This window comes from Watersipora subatra, chromosome 3 (genome assembly GCF_963576615.1).
Source record: "Watersipora subatra chromosome 3, tzWatSuba1.1, whole genome shotgun sequence".
Classification (NCBI taxonomy): domain Eukaryota; kingdom Metazoa; phylum Bryozoa; class Gymnolaemata; order Cheilostomatida; family Watersiporidae; genus Watersipora; species Watersipora subatra.
Window position 1 is genome coordinate 8,131,207 of NC_088710.1, and position 22,022 is coordinate 8,153,228.

At 36.9% G+C, this 22,022-nt stretch overlaps 1 protein-coding gene across 1 annotated transcript; it reads right to left on the bottom strand.

Moving 5' to 3' along the window:
• Positions 1–927: 927 nt before the first annotated feature.
• Positions 928–16,784, bottom strand: LOC137390294 (serine/threonine-protein phosphatase 6 regulatory ankyrin repeat subunit B-like). Its single transcript, XM_068076629.1, has 6 exons — positions 13,988–16,784; positions 12,559–12,813; positions 12,321–12,446; positions 6,207–6,311; positions 3,194–3,310; positions 928–1,987 (listed from the first exon to the last, which is right to left on the bottom strand). Exons 1-6 carry the CDS (start codon positions 16,782–16,784, stop codon positions 1,800–1,802), a joined length of 3,588 nt encoding a protein of 1,195 aa, XP_067932730.1. The 3' UTR covers positions 928–1,799.
• Positions 16,785–22,022: the final 5,238 nt, after the last annotated feature.

The following is a 22,022-nucleotide window of genomic DNA, read 5'->3' on the forward strand; positions in this document are numbered from 1 at the left end:
AAACTAAAAGTTTATAAATAGATAGCTTATTATCTTTTGCAACAGAATATTGAAATTCCACTGGTTTTATGCAAAATTACTTTCAAATAATATATTCCATTAGATGGAACATAATTTCTATTCTGGGTTGTTTAAAGGAAATATTGTTTTTCCTTGACCTTTTTGATTCAAATATTTTTAAAATTTAAAGAACATCAGCTTGTGAAAGCAGATTATTGACCAAATGGCAAACTAAATATCTAGAGGTGATAACCCGGCGACTACATAAGAAGGGAAGAAGTTATTTGAGTACAAGGGTGCATAACTCCTATATAGATAGTAGCTAATCTGTTACACTAATTTTATTATGAGCTATTCAGTTATAGTTATGATGTAGCTAAGCTTTTTAAAGAGTCGTTATCCCTGTACCAACTGTCTAGTTTATTAAAGATGATATACCTGTGTCATTCTTGTCATCAGATACTTTTACAGCGTCACTAGTCAAGCCCTTGTAGTCTTCTCCTACAAAATATAATTTAATCTATATATATATATAATAGAAAAAAGAAGAAAGTAAGAAGAATTAAGAATAAAGTAAATTTTCAGTAAAAGTGCTACAAATTTGTTTCGTGCGATACACTCCTCAGGCGCGATTTGACTAAAATGAAAAGCTGTACCGAAATACAGTGTAGAGTGTAGTGTAGAATTCTCTTTTTATACGCTTTCGTACCTGCTTTTAGTTGCTATATATATGTATAGAACTGCTAGCCGAATGCTCGGTGTTGCATGGGTATTAAAACACCACTTATAAACAGTGGCAGGTATTGCCAATGACTAATTTGAGTAAGCTAGTATAGGTATGTATTGTTGAACTTACTAAGAAGCCCCGTGGGAGCAAGCTTTAGTGACATCGCGCGTAACACAGAGTCGCTATATGTATTTTAACACCGATAATGACTATCTGCTATACTGATCCATTGCATCCCGTGTAGCTTAACGGGTTAGTTTGTCGCTATGCGAGCGGGGTGTTCTGAGATCAAATCCTCTGTGATATGGATTTTTCCTTGCGAGATTGTTATCGCTCTCACTAGACATAAGGTGCTCAAAAAGTCAAAAAGACAAACACTGAGATTCATATATATATATAGATCAATGTTTGTCTGTCTGCTTGTTTGTCCGCAGATAAATGACACCTTTTTTTACAACAACTATGAGAAAAATGGAAGCATATTGATTCGATAAAATCTCTCAGAGTTTCATTGTTTACAAAGATGTAACATTCGAGCTTGTTTGTAAAATAGAACAAATGGCAGTGAGATCAAAGCTTCGTTTTTATTCGTAGCCAAACGCAGACTAATGTGTATCTAAAGCCTCCTATTGTTTAGGGGAGATAATATACATTCAAACGTCATAAAACTCATTTAGTAAGGTTCCAGAGTAGTTAAAAAGAATATCCTAATTTCTTAAGTTTAGTAGCAGTAAAACTTTTATAAAAAAATTGGCTTATTTATATTTGATGAAATGCTGTTAGAATAGCTGTACTATCAAGACACATACAGTATGTTCCAACATAGACGCTTGAGTCGCATGTATATTTTTAATGGTTTCTAGTGTAGCATGGTTAAAATAAAAAGTGAGAAGTGAGCGTAATTTCTTTTTACGCGTTGTTGTTGAATTTGGTTGATGGCTGGAATTGTTCATGGCCTTGAAGTGCTGACTGGTGATCAGAGATTTCAGAAAAATTTAACTGACCTGTTGTTGTCATTCAACTTTTGATAGCAGCCTGTAAAACCAAAAAAACCTGGAGAATGGTTTACAAATTAACTTTCATTGCGACATCTTTTTATCACACTAAGAGATTCAAACGAACTCTGAACTGCAGCCATACATTTTAAATGAGAAGCCTTTCTGATGTTTTGAAGAGATTGTTTGTCATCCTTGAGATCCGTTTCGTTGTATTCGGCAAACTCAAGATCCTGCTGCAAATCTTCGTCCAGGTTTTTCACTTCTACAAAGGGATCAAAGTTAAACTAAACCTTTGCTAGTTAATCACTTAAGATAATAAACACTCAGGAACACCAACGCTGATAAACACCAACACTGATGAACATCCACACTGAGAAACACCCACACTCAGGAACACCAACACTGAGGAACACCAACACTCAGGAACACCAACACTCAAGAACACCAACACTCAGGAACACCAACACTCAGGAACACCAACACCAAGGAACACCAACACCAAGGAACACCAACACTGATGAACACCAACACTAAGGAACACCAACACTAAGGAACACCAACAATAAGGAACACCAACACTAAGGAACACCAACACTCAGGAACACCAACACTCTGGAACACTAATACTCAGGAACACCAACACTGAGGAACATCAACTCCGAGGAGCACCGACACCAAGAAACACCGACACGGAAGAACACTAACAGTGAGGAACACCAACACGAAGCACGAGCACTGAGGAACACCAACACTGAAAAACACCAGCACTGAGGAACACCACAGAATCTAATCAATATTACTATTCGCAATAAAAAGAGTCTCAAGATGTCTTTTAGAGTAAATCCCTTCAATCAAATTCCACCATTGCCAACAAAATAGCGAAGCAGTTTTCAAGGAGCTCTTTTGAAGGTTAAAAAGTAAAAAGTAGGAATAAATGTTATTTCTGTAACCAAAAACCTAAAACAAAAGTCAACATGCATAATGCTACACTCTGAGAAAGACAATTACGATAAGTCATGTGACACAATCAGTATTTTAGTAACAAGAATTTAGGTCAAACATAAAGTAGAATTAGGTCAAACATAAAGTAGAATTAGGTCAAACATAAAGTAGAACTACCTCTCGCTACTCGACACCAAACGTTAATCTATACAATATCTCAGCTACTTGCATGTCCTCAATATCTCAGCTCTAAGGGATACTTAATGCTTCAGCATTCATTAATCAACTATCATAGAATTTATGATGTTAGCATTCGGTATTAACAATGCTGATTTCTAAAAGTAATATACAGTGTATAGTTACAATTATGAAAGTAACAATCAAGCGGCAGCACATCAGGAAACAAGCAGGATTCTATTCTATTCTACTGATGACGGCATCATGATCAGCAACAAATGACTGAGTCTTTGACTAGGTGCCTCCCTCTATACAAGTGTACTGTTATTATAATTGTCACTGAACCCACCTTGATCACATTGTTCTGGCTTGCGATGAGGATAGAAACTCGATTTGGGATTTCTGAGCTCTGTTACTCTGGGTGTAACAATATTCTGCTGCAAATCTTCCTCAAGGTTTTTAACTCCTGCAAGGTAACCAAAACCTTAATGTGATTGATGGAAGTGTAGACTTCAGTAAGCAATATGGTTGTAGTTAATATTAATACACTGAGATATTTTCAGCTTTCTGATCGAGTCACCAATTCTAATAAAACTCTTTGCAAGTGGAGTACATCAAAATTTGTATGCTTTGGTTGCTGAGCTAACAATGCATAAGTGTTCTTGTACTGGAGTACTATGTAATCACTCCAAGCTATGATATTTATATATATATATAGAATATATATTACAATATACATGTATATAAAAAATATATATTATAATAAATATTATATAAATTATATATATTTTTCTATATATATATTTCTTTATGTATATACATTATTTATACATATATATGTATAGAGACGATTTTACGGTTTTACGGTTTTACGGTATATATCTATTTATATCTATATATATATACTGTAAAACCTCTAATTGAACGACACCTTCATTTGAATGCCACTTCTATTAGACCGCCACCTCCACTTGACCACCTCTTTGACATTCTTTGATCTTTACGAACCCATAATAACAAGTGATCAGTAGAAAAGTGTCCACAAAATCGTACTAATAATGACTAGGTTACATTAATAACAATTAATTCTTTCGTTGTTTCTGTTCGTATCAAAGTTCTTTCTTTAACTCCAAAGCTTTCCATGTTTTCGTTAAAACTTGGAAAGCAGCACCATAGGAATAATCAATAACTGTATCAGGCTAATAGTAGTTCATTATTTACCGGGGTCTTGATACTTCAATGTATGTAAAAAATGGTTTATGACATTATATGAACCACTAGTTTTAGGCTAAAAGTTGTGCTTAGTGCCCTTACGGCTAAAAGTTCATCATTATTTGAGCGAAATGCGACGCGTAAAGGTTATGCACTGTTAAAAAATGGTTACGACGCTGATAACGACTAGTTCACCAGGGCAGAAAAAGAGTTGAGGTCAGAAGACACTGGAAGGTATCAAACAACCAGAAGATATTCGTTCCATCAAAAGCGACAATCAGAACTCAACTGGCCAAGCAAACAATAGAAATATTTTTGTTTCAAAAATGTTAATTTTTGTTTCTGCATATATTATAAGTTTGGTTTGTTTATTTCACTTGTTTTTGAATATATATTTGGAGCATTTAATAGATTATTATTATTAATTATTATATGATTTGTAAATTTGCAGATTTGCAGATTTATATATTATATTATTTGATAGCATCCTTGTGGTTATTTCAACTCGGCTTACAATGGATCGACCCTCATAACTCCTCTTTTATTGCACATAAAAACAGCTTTGGCTGCCAACTGTAGCAAACATATCAATGAGTGCAATGAGTTTTCATGCAACATTGTTAAATGAACTTATGAAACGAAAATATGTTTTCAAATTTAGAATAAAACAAAAAATGAAAGCTTCAACAAATTGCAAAGCAGGGCGAAGGCTATATCATATGATCACGAGCTGATTGCCAGCAATAAATATCAACTGGAAGAGATAACTCTTGGTTTCTCAATGCATATTTATCAAGAGATCTTTGACAAGTTCGAGGTAAGTTAGCAGATTTACTGCATCCAAAAAGGTTAAAGTCGCTCCGCCCAAAGGAGAGTGCAAAACATAGGCAACATTCGCTTCACCCGTAAAAGGGTTAAATTTGTCTTCCCAAAATTCTGATGAGCTATTTGAAAAATTCAACGTCAGCCTCTATTCGAACCCCACCTCTATTTGACCGCCCTATAAAGGGAGGGTTGAAAAATAGAGTGCCATGGTGTTCAAATAGAGGTTTAACGGCATATATTTGTATGTATATATATCATATATCATTACATGTATGCAGTATACATACATGCATATGTTATATATGCATATTATATATGTTACATATATATTATATATTCATGTATTATATATACATATCATGTATTTTATATATATTATGTATACATTATATATATTACTTCATTAGTAATAATTTTATTTCAAACATAAATGTTTTCCAAATTATGATTGAATTCCATATGATTGAAAATATTTTTAACTAACCGATGTTTGCCTATAACGTCATGAAACACTCGTGTGAGAGACAAACGTTGGGAAAAATTTTAAATTAGTTTATGTTACGCCATCATTTAATCATTTTAAAAGATCACACAAACCCTGATCAGCACTCCTTTGTTTAAGATCTGTAACGGAACCCTTTCTAACATCTGGAAGAGATTGTTTGCCATCGTCAAGCTTCATTTCTTTAAATTCCATCAACTCAGAGTCCTTCCCTATATTTTTTACTTCTGTAACAAGAATAAACGCGATATGTTGCTTCAGGTACCTACTGTGACATCAGTCAGCAGCATTCCTATGTTCATGCCTTATTGTTTGATGAGTTCAATTCCTAGAGACATTAACATGCGCGTTACGTTATTCTATTGAAGGCCTAGCAAAGATTATGTATCTAAGTGAAAATTTGAATTTTAAAGCTTTGTAAATATTTTAATGAGTTTGATGCTTGAGAATTTCAGAAAAACTATATTACCAAATAGGGTACATGTTCAACCAGTTCTGAGCACTGACCTACTAAACTACTAGGGCTCTCTTCTGTATGAGTTGTGAGGTTAGACCTACTAGAGGAAAAATGCCTTACCTTCAATTTGGTAAAACGGCATATTGAACAAGATGTATATAGTGTTGATTCAACAAAAATTCTAAGTAAAGCAGGGCTTTCTAGTATACAATTTTTGGCATTGCAATGAAAAAGTTAATGATCTATCTTCATGAGGTCCCATATTGTGGAGTAGATGAACTATAATGATTGACGTATTGTGATACTAGGTGTACTGTAATAGAAGATCTACCACAGGCAGTTGTTGATCATGGAGGGTAAAAACACCTGTACGGAGAGCAGGCTTGGTCTCCTCTTGCGGGTTTTTCCAGAGGACAGCTGTGAAAGTGTGGGTAGAAGTGTCAGCAGGTTCTGCCATTACAGCTTCTTTCTCTACAGACATTGCATGAAAAACGGTGAAACTAAATGAGTTGATGACACTGAGAGACAGCAATAAAATAACGCTGACGGAAGGCTACCAAGCAGTACTAGACATCAGAGAGCAGCTGCAGTTGAACATCGTCATATAACTTAAATAAATAATGTCATTTATTGATAATAGGTAATAGTAGTTATTTAACATTGCAGTCGCTGCCACAAACTCCTTGGGTTAGCCATAATTATTTTCTTCTAGTTATTGTTAGCTTAGCCTACTGGTTGTCTTTATTCTGTCAACTTGTTTTTTATCTCTACTTAGCCACTACCACTCCTGGTAATTTTCGGCTGCTATATCCAGTAAGAACCGGTTTGATGTTCACGCTATTACCACTCAGTATCCTCCGTTTTTGCACTTTCTTTCTTGTTGGGCAGTTGCAGTTCAGCTGAGCTACAGTTTAGCCCTAGCTACTTGAATGTATATGCCCTAGCTACTTGAATGTATATACCCTAGCTACTTGATTGTATTTGCCCTAGCTACTTGAATGTATTTGCCCTAGCTACTTGAATGTATATACCCTAGCTACTTGAATGCATATGCCCTTGCTACTTGAATGTATATGCCCTAGCTACTTAAATGTATATGCCTTAGGTACTTGAATGTATATGCCCTAGCTACTTAAATGTATATGCCTTAGGTACTTGAATGTATATGCCCTAGCTACTTAAATGCGTATGCCATAGCTACTTGAATCTGTCAAGCAACAGCACAGAGAAACTGACCTCTTTGCAAACATTTGTCCATCTACCGTATATCAAACTGAAATGGATTCTCTAAAGAATTGGAAACAGTTACAAAAGGTAACTGTAGCCAAATCAGGAATACAATAAGTTTATGTAGGTATGTGTAGGTTTTCATGAAGTAACGATTGCTTGACTTCCTGTAGCTACTGTATGTCTGTACATGAGCCTATGTTTAGGCCAATCGGCTATTTCACAATCAGGTGTACGCAAACATATTGGAAAAACAGTATGGGAATATGACCATTTTGATTTTCACTAGTCTTAAGTCTTCTGTATTCCATGGCGTGCAGGACATTCCGGGCATTGTGGTGAAAAAAGAATTTTGTCTCTATGTATTCTTAAAGCGATTTTATGACCGATACAAGGTCAAAAGAGGTGCATTTTTTTGAAGTTTTTGTGTGTCACATATTTTCAATGCTATTTTTGCAGGTAGTCCAATTTGTTCTGGAGCAATCTTTCTGTATAATTCACATGGGGTCCAAATACGGTGACCCTGGTCATACTAATGTTATTGGATATTTTTTGGTGAAATGATGTTTGGGTCGGGTAGGGCAGAATTTACAGTTTGAGGTAGACAGTATGAAATCCTATGAATTTTAAAGTTCAAGATAAAAGTAAATTTTAAAGATGTGTGTCTAAAAGAATATGTTTTGGTTTGCATTCAGTCACAAGCATCACAAAATTCTGTGCATGAGGAAAAAAATGGTTCGAAAGTTCGATGTTTGAGTTGCTCACAACGGCAGAAAGAACCTATACAGGTTTACAAACTCAAAATAATGTAGTGTCCGTACCCCCGCCATCCTACACCAAATGGCTATTTACAAGGATGATTACAGTCTATCTTCACACACCTTTTAATGCACCCTCTTTATGTACCAGATCGCACGACCATCAATGTAATATTGTTTGATATATATGGGCTCAAGTGCCCTGACTGTAGTGTCCGTAACCCTGTAGTGTCCGTACCCATATAATAAGAAACTTACCTAAACTGCCAATTGAAGTTCTATAGCTAATCATTTCTGTGACTAAATTGTAGGGAAACCGAACCCTAAGTCAAAATGCACAAAAGTGTTGACATGCGTATGGACTTTTTGTGATTTTACTGGCAAATGCGCATATTCAGGTATACATAAATTATAAGTTTTGTCTATCAGTGCACAGAACCTTCCAATTCTGCGTTTTATTTTTTGTGAAAATGTTTGGTTTTATTAGTTTATCATGCTTACCTATGATAACACAAAGTTTACTGATTTGGGAACATTACTGTTCAAGCTACATGCCAGTAATAGAAACCACAGTCATTGGGTACGGACACTACCAAAATGTCATTGAGTATATCTTTACGCCGTTGTTGTGTCCTACGTTGTGCTGTACATAACGTCATAACTCAGTGTGCATCCAAAGCAGTTGGGTCAGTGGTAGACTTCCTCACAGTAAGAAAAGGTAAGTTCAGCTTATTTGCATGTAAAAGCTTTCAGATTTTGAGACAAGATTTATGAGATGGGAATTGTATAGTACCATCCACTAAAATGAGTGGTTATATTTTATTTTTAGATGGGTAGAATTACAAGAAGTCGGACGCAGCCCAACGTGAATATTGAAGTGAGTAAAAACACATTAAAGCAACAAAGAAGACGTGCAAAGCTCAAGGAAGAAGGAGGTGCCCGACTTGCTTCTGAGCGAGAAAAAGATAGATTGAGAAAGCAGCAAGCAAGGCAGAAGCAACAACAGAAGGCTGAAAATCCGTCAAATTAAAGGTAGAACTGCGTGAGAAGAAGCGACTAGAAATGCAGCGATACAGAGCAAAGAAAAATGCACAAAAGACACCTACATCTAAATCTGCAGCGGCAAAGAAAAGAGAAATTCAAACATCCCTTGAAAAAAAGAAAATCAAGAGGTTGGAACGCAATGTTGCGAAACTTAGAGCAAAGCAATGGAGAATGAAAATTAAAATATCAGGAAGAGGCAACAGCAATGCAGAATATCAATGTGAGTCTGGATACAACTCCCGAAGTACAACAGAAAGAGCTGTGAGAAGAGCCAGAAAGGCATTGCCTATCACACCCCAAAAAAGCTAGCAGTGTTCCGAAGAATTTTAACACCAACTTCTATAAAGAATCTGGAGCAAGCAGGAGTGCTGAGAAAGACAGCAGGTGATGAAGTGGTGCAGACCCAGAAAGAAAAAATTTCTGAAATGAAGCCATCGGGAACAATCAACAACAAACTGAGATCTAGTTATCGTCTGCTAAAGCGACTTGTAAATTCCGCAGGAGCCAGAGCAAGACAAGCATGCCAAGTAAGACAAACAACTGCCGGGTCAGATGAGACCAGAAGAAAACAAAAAGATGCCTTTCCAGATTCTATTGTCTAGCAGGTGAAACGTTTTTACCTGCGCGATGATATAAGCCGGCAGCTACCAGATAAAAAGAGCACTATGAAAAGTGATAGAGATGAGGCGAGAGTTCTAAGGCATGTTATGAGGTTCACTCTAGGGGAAACACTTCAAAAGTTCAATGAAGAAAATCCAGTATCAGTTGGGTTTACAACTTTCTCGAAACTTCGCCCCCCGCAAGTAAAAACAGTCAGTGAAACGGATCGTAAAACCTGTATGTGTCAGATATGCTGCAATGCTGCGCTCAAAGCTGAGGCAATGGAAAAGTATGTGAAACTTCATGGTCTAAACATTTCTGTGGAGACATCAAAGTCACAGTTGGCAAGGCTCACACTTTGTGATTATTTAACATGGCCTAAAGCAGAATGTGTCAAACGGGCTTGTCAGCAGTGTGGACAGGCTAAGTACATAGAAGAGATCAAGCCACTTCTAGATCTGTCCACTCACATTGAATACTACAAATGGGGTCGAAGGTCATTTGACAAAGCTGATGGAAAATCAAAAGCAGTGACCACATGTGAGAAGTACGCCCCAAGTATTGGGGAATTTCTTGAAGAGTATAGCAAAGATTTGAGAGAGTTGGCACCCCATCTGTTCAGAGCAAACTGGCAACATAAGCAGCAACAAAATTTGATTTCCTGCTTGCCTAAAAAAGAAGTTGTTCTCTGTATGGATTTTGCTAATTCATACCAATGTATTTATGCTGTGGAAACATTGCATTTTTCGACCAAGTAGCCGTGACACTGCACCCGATGAAGCTGTATTATAACATACAGGTAGTTGAAAACCAATCAACACTGGTCAAGCACACCATCATTGGAATCACTGCACATGACAAGGATGCCTTCAGTGTACGTGCCTTTGAGAAGCATGCCATTGATCGAGTCAGAGACGAATTAAAGATTTCTGAAACAGAAACTATTACTGTTCATGAATTCACAAATAGTTGCGCTTCGCAATATAAAGGGCGAAATGCGTTTTATGATCTTGTTCATACTGGTGATAGCACTATTATACTGAGAAATTTTTACAAAACAAGCCACGGTAAGTCAGTGTGCGATGGGCTTGGGGCTACTGTGAAATACAACGTTGGCCAAGCAGTCATACGTGCGAAGACAGTTGTGAGTGATGCTCGGAGTTTCTATGAATATTGTCAGGCTAACCTCGCTAACCCGTTCAAGCTTCAGAACGGAGAAATTACCAAATGGGAGTACTACTTCCTCAAAGACGTCAACAGGGATCGTCCAATGGTAAAGGCACTCAAAACAAAAGTGCGGGAAATACACAGTGTCAGGAAGAACAGCCAAGGGTCGCTAATGTCAAAGAAGTTGACCTGCTGTTGTGCTAGCTGCTTGCAGGGTATGCCTACAGAGTGCGAAAATGAGGAATATTGTGGAATATGGGAACAGATCAACTTTGTCACAGACATGAGGACAGGTAAATATAAAAGTGTTAGTTTTATGGAAAACAAAACTGGCATTGATTGTTCAAAACTGCATGTGGGAAACCCAATCATGACAGTAGATGCAAATTTTTCTCAATTTCAGGCAAAACCGCCTAGGTACGGGCAAGACACAGTTGAGTGTCAGTGCTGAAACAACGAATACGAGGAGGCCTACACTCAATAAGGACACAGAGACTAGAAATTCCAGCAGTGAACAAAGGTCAGTTCCCAAATCTCAATCTACTATAGTCTATAGGCCTACTATGTGCTAAAGCAACTGTGTATGCTTGGCGGATTGAGATAGTGTAGTGTAGTGTCCGTACCCGGGACATTTCATGTACTAGTAGCTGTTTATCTTTGTTCGTTTATTCCAAACTTGAGACTGGAGAGTGGATTGCTGTAGCATATACAGACAGCTTCTATATTGGTGTGGTCAAAGAGTGTGATGGTTGAGATGTCACTACGGATTTCATGGACTTGAAGAATGGATGGCTTAAATGGCCAACCCGCCCAAATGTAGACACTCACCCAAAGAACATTATCCTGTAATGCACACCAATAGTTTGCCCAGAGAAAGATGGCAGATACAGATATTTCATTCCTGAAAACCTGGTTGAGATTCAGAATGCTTATAACATCTTTAAGAACAAATACCTGTAATCATATTCTATGTAGTGTCCGTACCCATGAGACAAGTTATGCCTATTGCCTGAAATTTTCAAAGGAAAGTAACCGCATTGCAATAATTCATTTTGTTTAGGATAAACATATGTTTATTCACTGTTAATAAATAGTTAAATGAGAGAAATAAAGATTTTGTGTTTCCATTTAGTTAATGCAAACTTTCAACATTTAAAATCGCATGAATATTATGCAAGACCCTTACACTTCGACACCTTGGGTGTACAAATTACAATCTCCTAAATGGGAAAAAATTACTTTGGATGTATAGTGTTGAAAAATGTCTATGCATTGTTAGGGTTGTTTTTCTATGGAAATGTTGTACAAAGAAAAGAAAATATATTTACTGACTCCATCACCACATGACGTAGTGTCCGTAACCATTCCTACATAGGTCTGTTTGACCCATGATTTTTCGAAGACACTAGGAGTGGTGTGCTTTTCCACTTGGATATAATTAGCAAGAGTCTTCTGCTGTCCAAAATTAATCAGTATGACAAATTTGGTTGGGGTTGATATTTTGACCTAATGTGACACACTATGTGTACACTTGATTGTGAAGTAACCGAATGCATTCATCAGAACTGGTACATAGCATAGGTCTAAATTCTATTGAAGCATAAAAATACAATGTAGACCAAATTTTAAACTTTTCAACTGATAGGGCAGGGTATTTAATAAAATTACCACAAATTTTGCGTACCAGTATACTGTGTGTTGATTGCAAAGTCCTCTCGGCCAGCAGTACCACTCGTCAAATCGCTACTTTGTTCTCTTTTACACACATCTGGCTTCAGTGTGAGAGATTCACTTCCTTTAACAGTTTCACCTACCAAGTATTTACCACATGCATAGTTCTATAGCAACATTTCAACAAAACAAATAAGAACACAGAGTTTCAACTCTTGCACAGGTAAAACTGAGTTAAGTTCAAGTACTACCATGGGTTTGCGTATTCAGGAGGTCAGATACGCTGTCTTCCTGATCTATGAATTTAAAAATCCGTGTCTCAAGATCTTTTCCGTTTGATCCTTTCAAGTCTTTGAGAGGGTCGTCCCTTTTAGCAGACTCGGGCAGAGTAATATTGCGCTGGTAGGCATCAGAATGTTTGGCGGAATCGCTGACTTGAGACAGTCGATTTTGCGCATGAGGCCGACTAGTTAGACCATCACCGGTATCAGAAGAGAAACTCTGATCTACAAAGATATCCCTATTCGTTAACCTACTCGTTACTTTCACTGTAAAACAAATAGGAATATTAGTTTAGAAAACTATGGCTGGCTGGCAGAGGCCAATGCTTGGTTCTTTAACCTAAAATTTGAACTCAAACACACTACATAGGGCCATCTTTACTGAAGCCTGGTACACGCTGTATCACACTGTATCACAGTATGTCAGGGTTGTCCTCTCGCCGGTTGTGTTTAGATTGTGTAAACGCATTAACAATGGTATCACAGAGGCAACGCAGCTATATCCAGAAATGTTACCGCTGTCAAACTATTCCCATATTTTGCAGCTCATCCGAGGCAGAGTACACAACTTCAGTGATGGTGATTGACTGTTACAGATTGAGTGACCTATATTTTCCTTTGTAAGAGTTGCTGCGGGACTAGTACGTCTGCAACCGTATTGTATAATGAGAACACTATGTCACAGACTATTTGCCGATGTAAGCACCGATGGTTTATGATAGTGTGAACGTTGTTATTACAGATGATCACATGTAGTGTGGGATTACTGTCGATGTACTGCAATATAGTGTGAACCAGGTGTGAACCAGTGTGAACAAATTATAAAGCGAGAAGAAATAAAGATAAGCTAATGGAGTCATTCAGAAAGATATTGGAGAATGAGCGGCACGAGGCCAGCCAACTTGTACGCTGGAGTTTTTTCTTTTAACGGATGGCATTTCTGTTCGCACAAATAGGAACTTTTCAAGTAGATTTGAGACTGATTAATCGCAGGCCAGAAAAAATGCATTTAGCCTTAGTTTCTCTTAGCCTTAGTTTACCCACCAGGTATGAACTATTAGCCACAGCTAAGTAGACCACATTAGTCTACTTAACTGTTTATTGCCCTAGCAGGGGACATGATGTTGGCAAGAAGAAAAGTATTAATTTATATCCCCCTACATAGTGTCATGGCGAGTAAAAATATAACAAAATTATAATTTTGAGTCCAGCAAATTGTGTTCTACATGTAAGCAGTTTTTTCCTGAATAAAATTTTGTATATAAATCCTAGTAAATCTAAAATAATAAAAGAAAAGTTTTAGTCTGAATTATGATTTATAACAAAAAACTATGCTAATGATAAAAGTAAACATTTCAAGATAGCTGTAGATCACTAAGGCTTTGTATGAAGTACTTACTTTTGCCCTCACTCTTTTCCAACGACTTTTGAAGATGCCTGTCTAACTCTTCAGCTGTGTCACCATTCACATCTTTAGTAGACAAAATCTGAGTTAACTGATCATCAGATAATAGTGGCTTCAATCGACCGGTGATAATCTTCAGGCAACCACTGCTTGCAGAGTGGTGCAGAAGTGTTTGTCCTATTACATTTGACATTTTCAGGATTTCATAAACTAATTCTGCATCCAGAAGTTTGAACACCATTTGTATAACATTCATATGCCCAAATATGGCAGCTTCAGCCAATGGGGAATTTCCGGTAGAATCTGGTATTGAGAGAAGTGTTTGTACTTGCTGAACTTTCAAGTAGGAGAAAACTATGGATAAAGTTGAAGAATATCCGTGAGATGCCGCTACATGTATGGCAGTTTTTCCATCAGCAATCGAGCTTGACAGCATTTGAAACACATTTTCAGAATGAGTTACAGAGAGTATGGATTGAACGATGTCTGCATTGCCTTTTGAAACACCTTCAAAGAGGACATTGTTTTCATCGCCATCCTTCAACAACAGAAGCTGAGTCATTTCATCTTTGCTAGTAAGAGAAATAACTTGTGAGAAGATGTCAAGCAGGTTCTCATAAGCCGCTATGTGTAATGGCGTTCTTCCGTTATCATTTGACGTGCATAGAAGCTCGAGCCTTCTTGCGGAAGGCAAAGAGTTTAGTATGAAAACAGCCATTTGAGAGTGGCGTTTGGCGAGTGCACATAATAGAATGTTATCCCCTTCATTGTCTTCAGCTGTAACAATATGGTACCAGTTAGTTAATGTTAGTTGGTCTGCAACTTGTTGAAGAAAATCAGCATCGCCTACTAGTGCTGACTTGTGCAAAGGTGTTAGGCCTTTGGCGCACTTAATCAAAAGCAAGCCACATAAAGTATTTTCAGACAAAAAACTTTTTACTGTCTCGAGAACATCCAGATTTCTGCCCCTGGCAGCTATATGAAGAACAGTGCCTCCACTAGTAGTTGATTGTTTCCCCAAAATGGTGGCTCTATTAGCTGGCTTCAATGCGTCGAGTATAACCTTTAGAACTTCTGTATTTCTATTCCAAGTTGCGGATATTGCTGGTGTATGACCTAGGTTATCTTCCAGTACCAGTAATTGGAGTCGTTGCATCTCAGTAATATTCTTAAGTGAAACATTTATTACTTCAGCATGGCCAGCTTTGGCAGCTCTATGCAAAATGAATTCATTGTCAGAATTTCGTCTGCTTAGCATTTCATATCTCATCCCGCCATAAATCTTGTTAAGGATGCAATTCATGGAATCTGAGTGTCTACCGTAGGCTGCAAGGGTGACAGCGGTGTGACTCTGCGCATTTTCTAGCAACAGTAATCTGTACTTTTGATCTTCTGTTACGGTGTCAAGGATGACCTCAATTATTCTTGTATGTCCGTTTCTGGCAGCTATCTGTAGAGTTGGTTCACTATGAGGATGGTATGCTTGCAACATTTCAAAGGCTGTATCTGCATCAACTTGGCTTAGTATGACTTGGATGACCTGAAGATGTCCTTGTTCAGCAGCGAGATTGATGGGAGTGTTACTATAACGGTTCTGTTCAAATAACAGCTCAATTTTTTCTTTATTTGGAATGCAATTCAAGATAGTTTTAATTATTTGAGAGTGGCCATTATAAGCAGCAACATGCAGGGAAGTACCGAGATCACTTTGAGATTTGAGCACTCTGCAGCTTTCAGAAGAGTCCAGCTCACGAAGCATGATCTGTATTATCTCAAGATGCCCTCTTTCGGCAGCCAGATGTATAGGAGTATTTCCATATTGATTACGTAGCAAGAGCAGCTCAACTCGCTCTTGGCTTCTATCAATCGAGCCGAGAATGGCCTCAACAATTCGAGTTTGACCATTCCACGTAGCCGTATGCATTGGAGTTCCATCATTCTTGTTGAGCATTTTTAACATTTTAAATGACCTCTCATGTCCCACAGAGTTAAGTATGTCTTGTACTATTTGAAGGTGTCCCTTTTCGGCAGCTAGACTGAGAGGAGTGTTACCATATTTGTTCTCAGACATTAGCAAGTCATATTTTGCATGTTTAGTTATGATCAACTCCTGCAAAGCACGGAAAACATCCGTTTGACCGTTCCACGCAGCCATGTGAACTGTGGTTCCTTCAACTTGATTTTGTATATTCAAAATTAAATACGCCGTTTGTGAGTCAATGCGGCTCAGCACATATCGTATGATTTCATGATAGCCTCTTTCTGCTGTAAGACTGAGAGGAATGTTGCCATAGCGATTCTGTAGCAACAGCAAGTTGAGAGCTTGTGCTTCTTTGACTGATCCCATAATAGCTTTAACTATCTCAAGACGCCCGCTCCGCATCGCTAAATGGAGAATAGCTCCTTCTTCTTTATTCTCTACTTTTAACATTTTGTAATTTAATGTTGCGTTGTCTGATCGCAGTATATGTTGTACTGTGTCTGTATGACCTTGGATTACAGCTAGCGCTAAAGGAGTGTTACCAATATTATTTTGTACAAGTAATGCTTCGCATTTGTCAACCTCTGTAGATTGATTGAGAAGGCCTTGGATAATGTACGTATCACCCCGATCTGCTGCATAGTGAAGCAATGTCCACTGATTATGATGCTGTTTTAGTGCCTGTTCGAGTCTGCTGCTGCCAGGCGTACCTGAAAGTTCTGCCATAAGCTCTGGAACGGAAGGCTTTTTGCCATGTGTTAAATACTCTTGCAACATTCGGTATGAACTAGGAGAAGTGCTTGTTTCCATTGTCTTTACCTAAATATAAAACAGAAACCGTGTTACCTGCAGTGCTGGTTATGTTACTCATTAGACTACTGTGAGTTTGCAAGAAAGGCTATGAAGAGAAATAGGTCAGCCAATCAAAAGCTGAGAATGAGATGAGCTATGACCTACAGCAGAAGGCTTTTAAAAGCAAATGTCTACAAGCATGGCTACCACTACTTTGGTGCTTTTGGATTTTCTACACGTAAAGGGTATATTATGGGTACACACAATGGATTAGAATTCAATCAGATTTCCTTTACAATTTTAGAAGAAATGCGATAAATGTTGCATCGAGTTGGATACACGGTGGTCAGGGTTGGGTAATTGATTTTATTCCAAATAGATCTATTTGCAAATTCAATTACCAATTACTATATTTATTTGACTTGGTATTTGGTTTCAAGAATTTCCAGTATTTGGTATTTTATTTGGTATTTGGTTATGATATTTTCCAGTATTTGGTATTTTAATTGGTCCGCCAAATTGGCTAATTACCCAACACTGACGGTGGTACACATTAGCAAAATTAGGTAGAGCATGTTGGCAGTGGATAATCGCATCTACGGTGATGCATCAGCTAAGGCTGTAGCCCGGAATCTTTATAAATGCTTAAATATTTTTAGACTACAATAACAGAAGGCTTGCTTTATAATGAATGAGTTCATAGTAGACAAAAATGCTTTATTGGATTCATTTGTGGGTCTTTCATAGAGCAATAACCATGTCAGCCACATATCACTGAAAGTAGCAAATAGAAGATAACTCCGAGTGTAGGGCTGAACGGTTGCTTGTTGTGTACCCAAATCTACGATAAATATTTTTTTGCCATTTCGTCATGTCACGAGTCTTCTCTAGAAAATGCAAAAACACTTTAGTTATGAGCAAACAAACAGTTATAAAAAAAGCTGCAAAACTCTGAGCAAATAGTATATAATAATTGTACTGTTTGATGATCAGTTCTAGCAATAATATCGTTAACATATTTCATGTGGCAAAACTAAACGTAATTCACATAGCAAAGCTTTGTTTCTGAACTATAAACTAGGTTATATAAATTTCTTCACTTTATAGCATATAACAACATTTATGACAAGTCACTTTGAGAGTTGTTAGATTTGACAAAAAATATGCGGGACATCAAAGACTTGTAATTTTTTTATGATTAATACATGGTTACAACTATGTTTTCTTTCTAATGCACCTTTTATAAATTTTTGATAAGCATTGTAAACAGCTATTGGACAAATGTACGCAGTTAATACGAATCTCAATTTTATTTTTGATAGTTACTAGCTGAATACCCGGCGTTGCACGGGGTAATAAAAAGGTTTATGGCAGAAAAAATATATTTTTAATCAACATATGCAACATTTATCATTTTAATTTTTAGATAAAGGTGTTTGTTTATTTCTCTGTGTGTTTGATGAATGCATCGTTTAAATGTTTGAAAGCTTGAAGCATAGCTAAAATACATGTACACGTATATTGTTGAAAAACATTTCTTACTTCTTAGGCTACACATTTGCTCAAGATTTAAAACAGATTATAAACAGTGGCAGGTAATGTAGTTGCTGGTGGCTAAGTTTCTTTTCCCGATGAATTTGAGTAACTTAAGCTAGTAACTTAAGCTAATATTTTAATCTTTACTATAATAATAGCTGTCTGTTCTTCCAGTTGGACATTAAGAAAAGGATTGCACCTCATGGGAATCGATTACTATGCATTCAGATGCACAGGTGTTAAGCCAAGCGCACTACCTTGCCACAAACTATGCAGCCACCTTGCCATGGTTTGGGATATTTGTGCTTATAATCGTTACACATACTGATTGTTCACGGCGAATCGGAGTGCAAGTGTTGTTTTTGGGGAAGTATTTTTTTCTAGTAGTTCAAGTGCTGCAAGCGTTCCTATTTTAACCAACCACTAAAAACTGGACATACGACAGACAAACAAACACCTAGATTTATATTTATAAATTATACATTGTAATTTTATATATATATTTATCGATATAGCTATTATTATAATTGATATACCGCTTACAACAAAGTTTGTATTTTCTATAGCGACAGTCACTAGCTAGGGCGACAAGCCTTAATGGAGAGCTAGCTTTACTGATGAGGAGTTATGGTTCTTGCGACTTTATTTAACTCAACTGGCTCAACTTGAAGTGTGCGAATTACATGACATGTACATCAATATAAAACAGCTGCATCTTTAATTATTAAAAACAGTGTAAAATATACATATTGATTTAAATATTTTAGAGGCAACTCAAATTTATAGAAGTAGCCAAAAATTGTAAAATAAACACAAAATGAGAAATAGACTGTGAGTGTAACAAATCCCAATGTGTGTAAAAATTTAACAGTTCATTAAAAATGAAATACACAAAATAATAGGCTAAAACAGACTTTGTTGCCTTCCGTGACTTGTCTTGCTAGAATAAACTTGAGAATATTGTAGACTTTAGAACTTGTAAAAGAACAACTTTGTAAACTTAAAAACTTTATCACCAATAATGGTGATCTTGTCGAGCCAAACTGCTCAGGACAAAAACTGCTGCTCTGCTGACCAGATCTAGAGAAGATAGTTGGCCAAGATGACTCGAGAATGCAAAAAGTAAACAAGATTAGTGCACATCGCAGCAGCGCATAAAATAGTCGTAGTTCCAGCCACGTAGTTCCAGCCACGCCAATCGCTTATGGAATGCCTGCAGCAGCAGCTCTCAAGCTTATTCATCTCAGCAGTGAAAAACTAAAAAAGCATTAGTATTTATAAAAAATGTGTCTGTCTTATAGTCATGACACTTCTGTTCAAGTGACTATCTACTATAAAGTGAAGATAAAGAAGTCTGGGACTGATGTTTTCTAGTAATAATTTCAAGAAATGGCTAGAAATAATACATGTATTTAAATTCATTACACTTCCTCCTTAATTTACTCTAAAAAATTAACTACTAGCAAAGCTCTCAGTTTTCTTCAATTAGTTATATTGCTGTGCCAACGTTCTCTACACGAGGAGACAACTCACGAGATGTCACTTCATCATCTACATAAAGATTTCTTTCGATAAACAGACACTATAAGATGTGTCTCTTTGTTCTTCTACGATAACTTGCGATGTCCAAGTTAAATTAATTACATTTAAATTCATTACATTTGTTTTAATACAGCTCAGCAGTTTGTTGTTATAAACATTTGTAACTTATATCATTGGTTAATTTCTTTATGTAGAATTTGTGAGTCACACGACCTTTTACACGGTTCAAACAATGTTTACAAGTTTATTACAACACTTTTAGCTGTTCTAATGACATGACAGGCTGCATTAGCTGACTCCAGCCTTAGTAAACAAGCATAGCTGTTAGCGATAGCTTCATCACTTCACTATGTTACCTGAAGTGGTTAATCCGCGAAGTGGTTAATCCACACATTTCTTTCATCCACTGTAAATCATTTTTGTGAGATAGTTTAGTTGTACTCTGTTTTAATAACATTAAACAGTGTTTTATACTTGTCTCTTAGTTATAAAATCATAGTTCCAAATAAGCTTGGCGCGAGTTGTGTTGGTGTTAAAAAACGGAAAATGGCTTTTCTTGTAATTAAAACAAACAATAAAAACAAGAAAACACCTTGGAACGCGTTTAGTAGTTATTATGAGGTAGAAAGCAAAAATGATGGATTTTACAGTTAATATTTTTAGTAATTTATACTATGTATTTATGCTAATGTTGTGTGAAAAATTTATCATCGTAAGACCTTGTTGGGCTGATCAAATTGAACAAAATACAACCAAATTATGTTCAGGATCTTTGCTCCGACGACAGCCCCGGCCTACAATATGTTTCCATGACGCGGTTAATCCATGACATGGTTAATCCATGACATGGTTAATCCACGAGTTGGTTAATCCACGAGGTTGCATCATCCACGAGATGGAAACAGCAAAAATCCGCAAGCTAAGCGAGTTTTGTTACTTGCAAATTGTTATCGATTGTTTCATGTTTCCAAAAGATGGAAATGAAATTTGCAGATTATGCGCAACAAAATGCTGTGCGAGCCATTGTATTTTAAACATGTTCTACACTTCAGTCGTTCATATTTTGTTTTACGCAGTTTTGAATGCATCGTTATGACCTCTGGAATAGAAATCCTTATATCTTCTAATAAAATGCATGCGCTAATCTGCAACTTGTGAATTTCCATTGAAAAGCTTATCGCATAGTAACTCAACATGTGCACAACTCCAAATGCGCATCATGGAAACATACTGATAGCTGTCTGATAGCTACTAGAGAGGTTATAGTAACTATAATAAGCTGGAGTTAGTTGCCTGCTGAAATGGAATGATTGTGGGAACAATTGTTTAGCTGTTGATCAAGAAAGTTGCTCATAACAAAGTTAAGTTGAAATACATGTGATTTATTGAAGACGTATCCCTGGTAACTAAACAAAAGGTATCAACACAGAAGTCTTGAACTTATTTCAAGCCTTTTTCGTTTATTATTTTGACATCAGATTTGTATTTGAGGTCTTTAAGTTGTTCTGAAAGCTGTGGATCTTTAAATGCTGTAACCCGATTCTGCAACTTCTGCTCTAATCTGAATGTTTGGGCTACGCGACAGCTTATTTTAGTGCTCAACTCAGTAAGAAATAAAAATTGTCAGTGGAAATGTCTGGTTGATTGATAAAACTCAACGAACTGTCCCTACAAAGAGTTACAGTCGCCTGTATCAAACTTGCTCTTGATGCTCTCCATCATTACCTTGTAATACCATGAATCTGTCAAAAACAAAAAGTGGTCCATCCATGGTTCTAACCATTCAGCTAGAACGGTGTTGGCTTAAAAGGTAAGTAACAGACCAATACCTGCTGTGATGCAGAAGGTAGATTCCTTTCCGCGTAATGATCTCCCTGCACACCATCAGCGTAGAACTCCAGTGCAAATGCTCGATGTGTCACAGAGCTGAACGACTGACTGTTTACTGGCTTCACGGGAATTATTCACAGTTGAGTGCACAAACATAGGGCATTTGTGGAAACTATCCAAGGTCATGTCTCGTGACACTCACTGGCATAGAAATGATGCAAAAATGAGAAATGATCAGTTAACCCATCAAAGTCAAAGGGTCAAGGTCGAAGGTTAAACTGAATCAATAGATCTTATCAGGTATTGTACTTTAACTACTGAGCTAGAGTGAATATGACAAGGTGAGAG

Coding starts and splice junctions, on each gene's coding strand:
- LOC137390294 (XM_068076629.1), bottom strand. CDS start 16,784: ATGGAAACAAGCACTTCTCCTAGTTCATACCGAATGTTGCAAGAGTAT. Junction 12,814..13,987: donor GGAAAAGAGTGAGGGCAAAA/GTAAGTACTTCA, acceptor ATATCTTTGTAG/ATCAGAGTTTCTCTTCTGAT. Junction 3,311..6,206: donor CAAGCCTGCTCTCCGTACAG/GTGTTTTTACCC, acceptor GTTACCTTGCAG/GAGTTAAAAACCTTGAGGAA.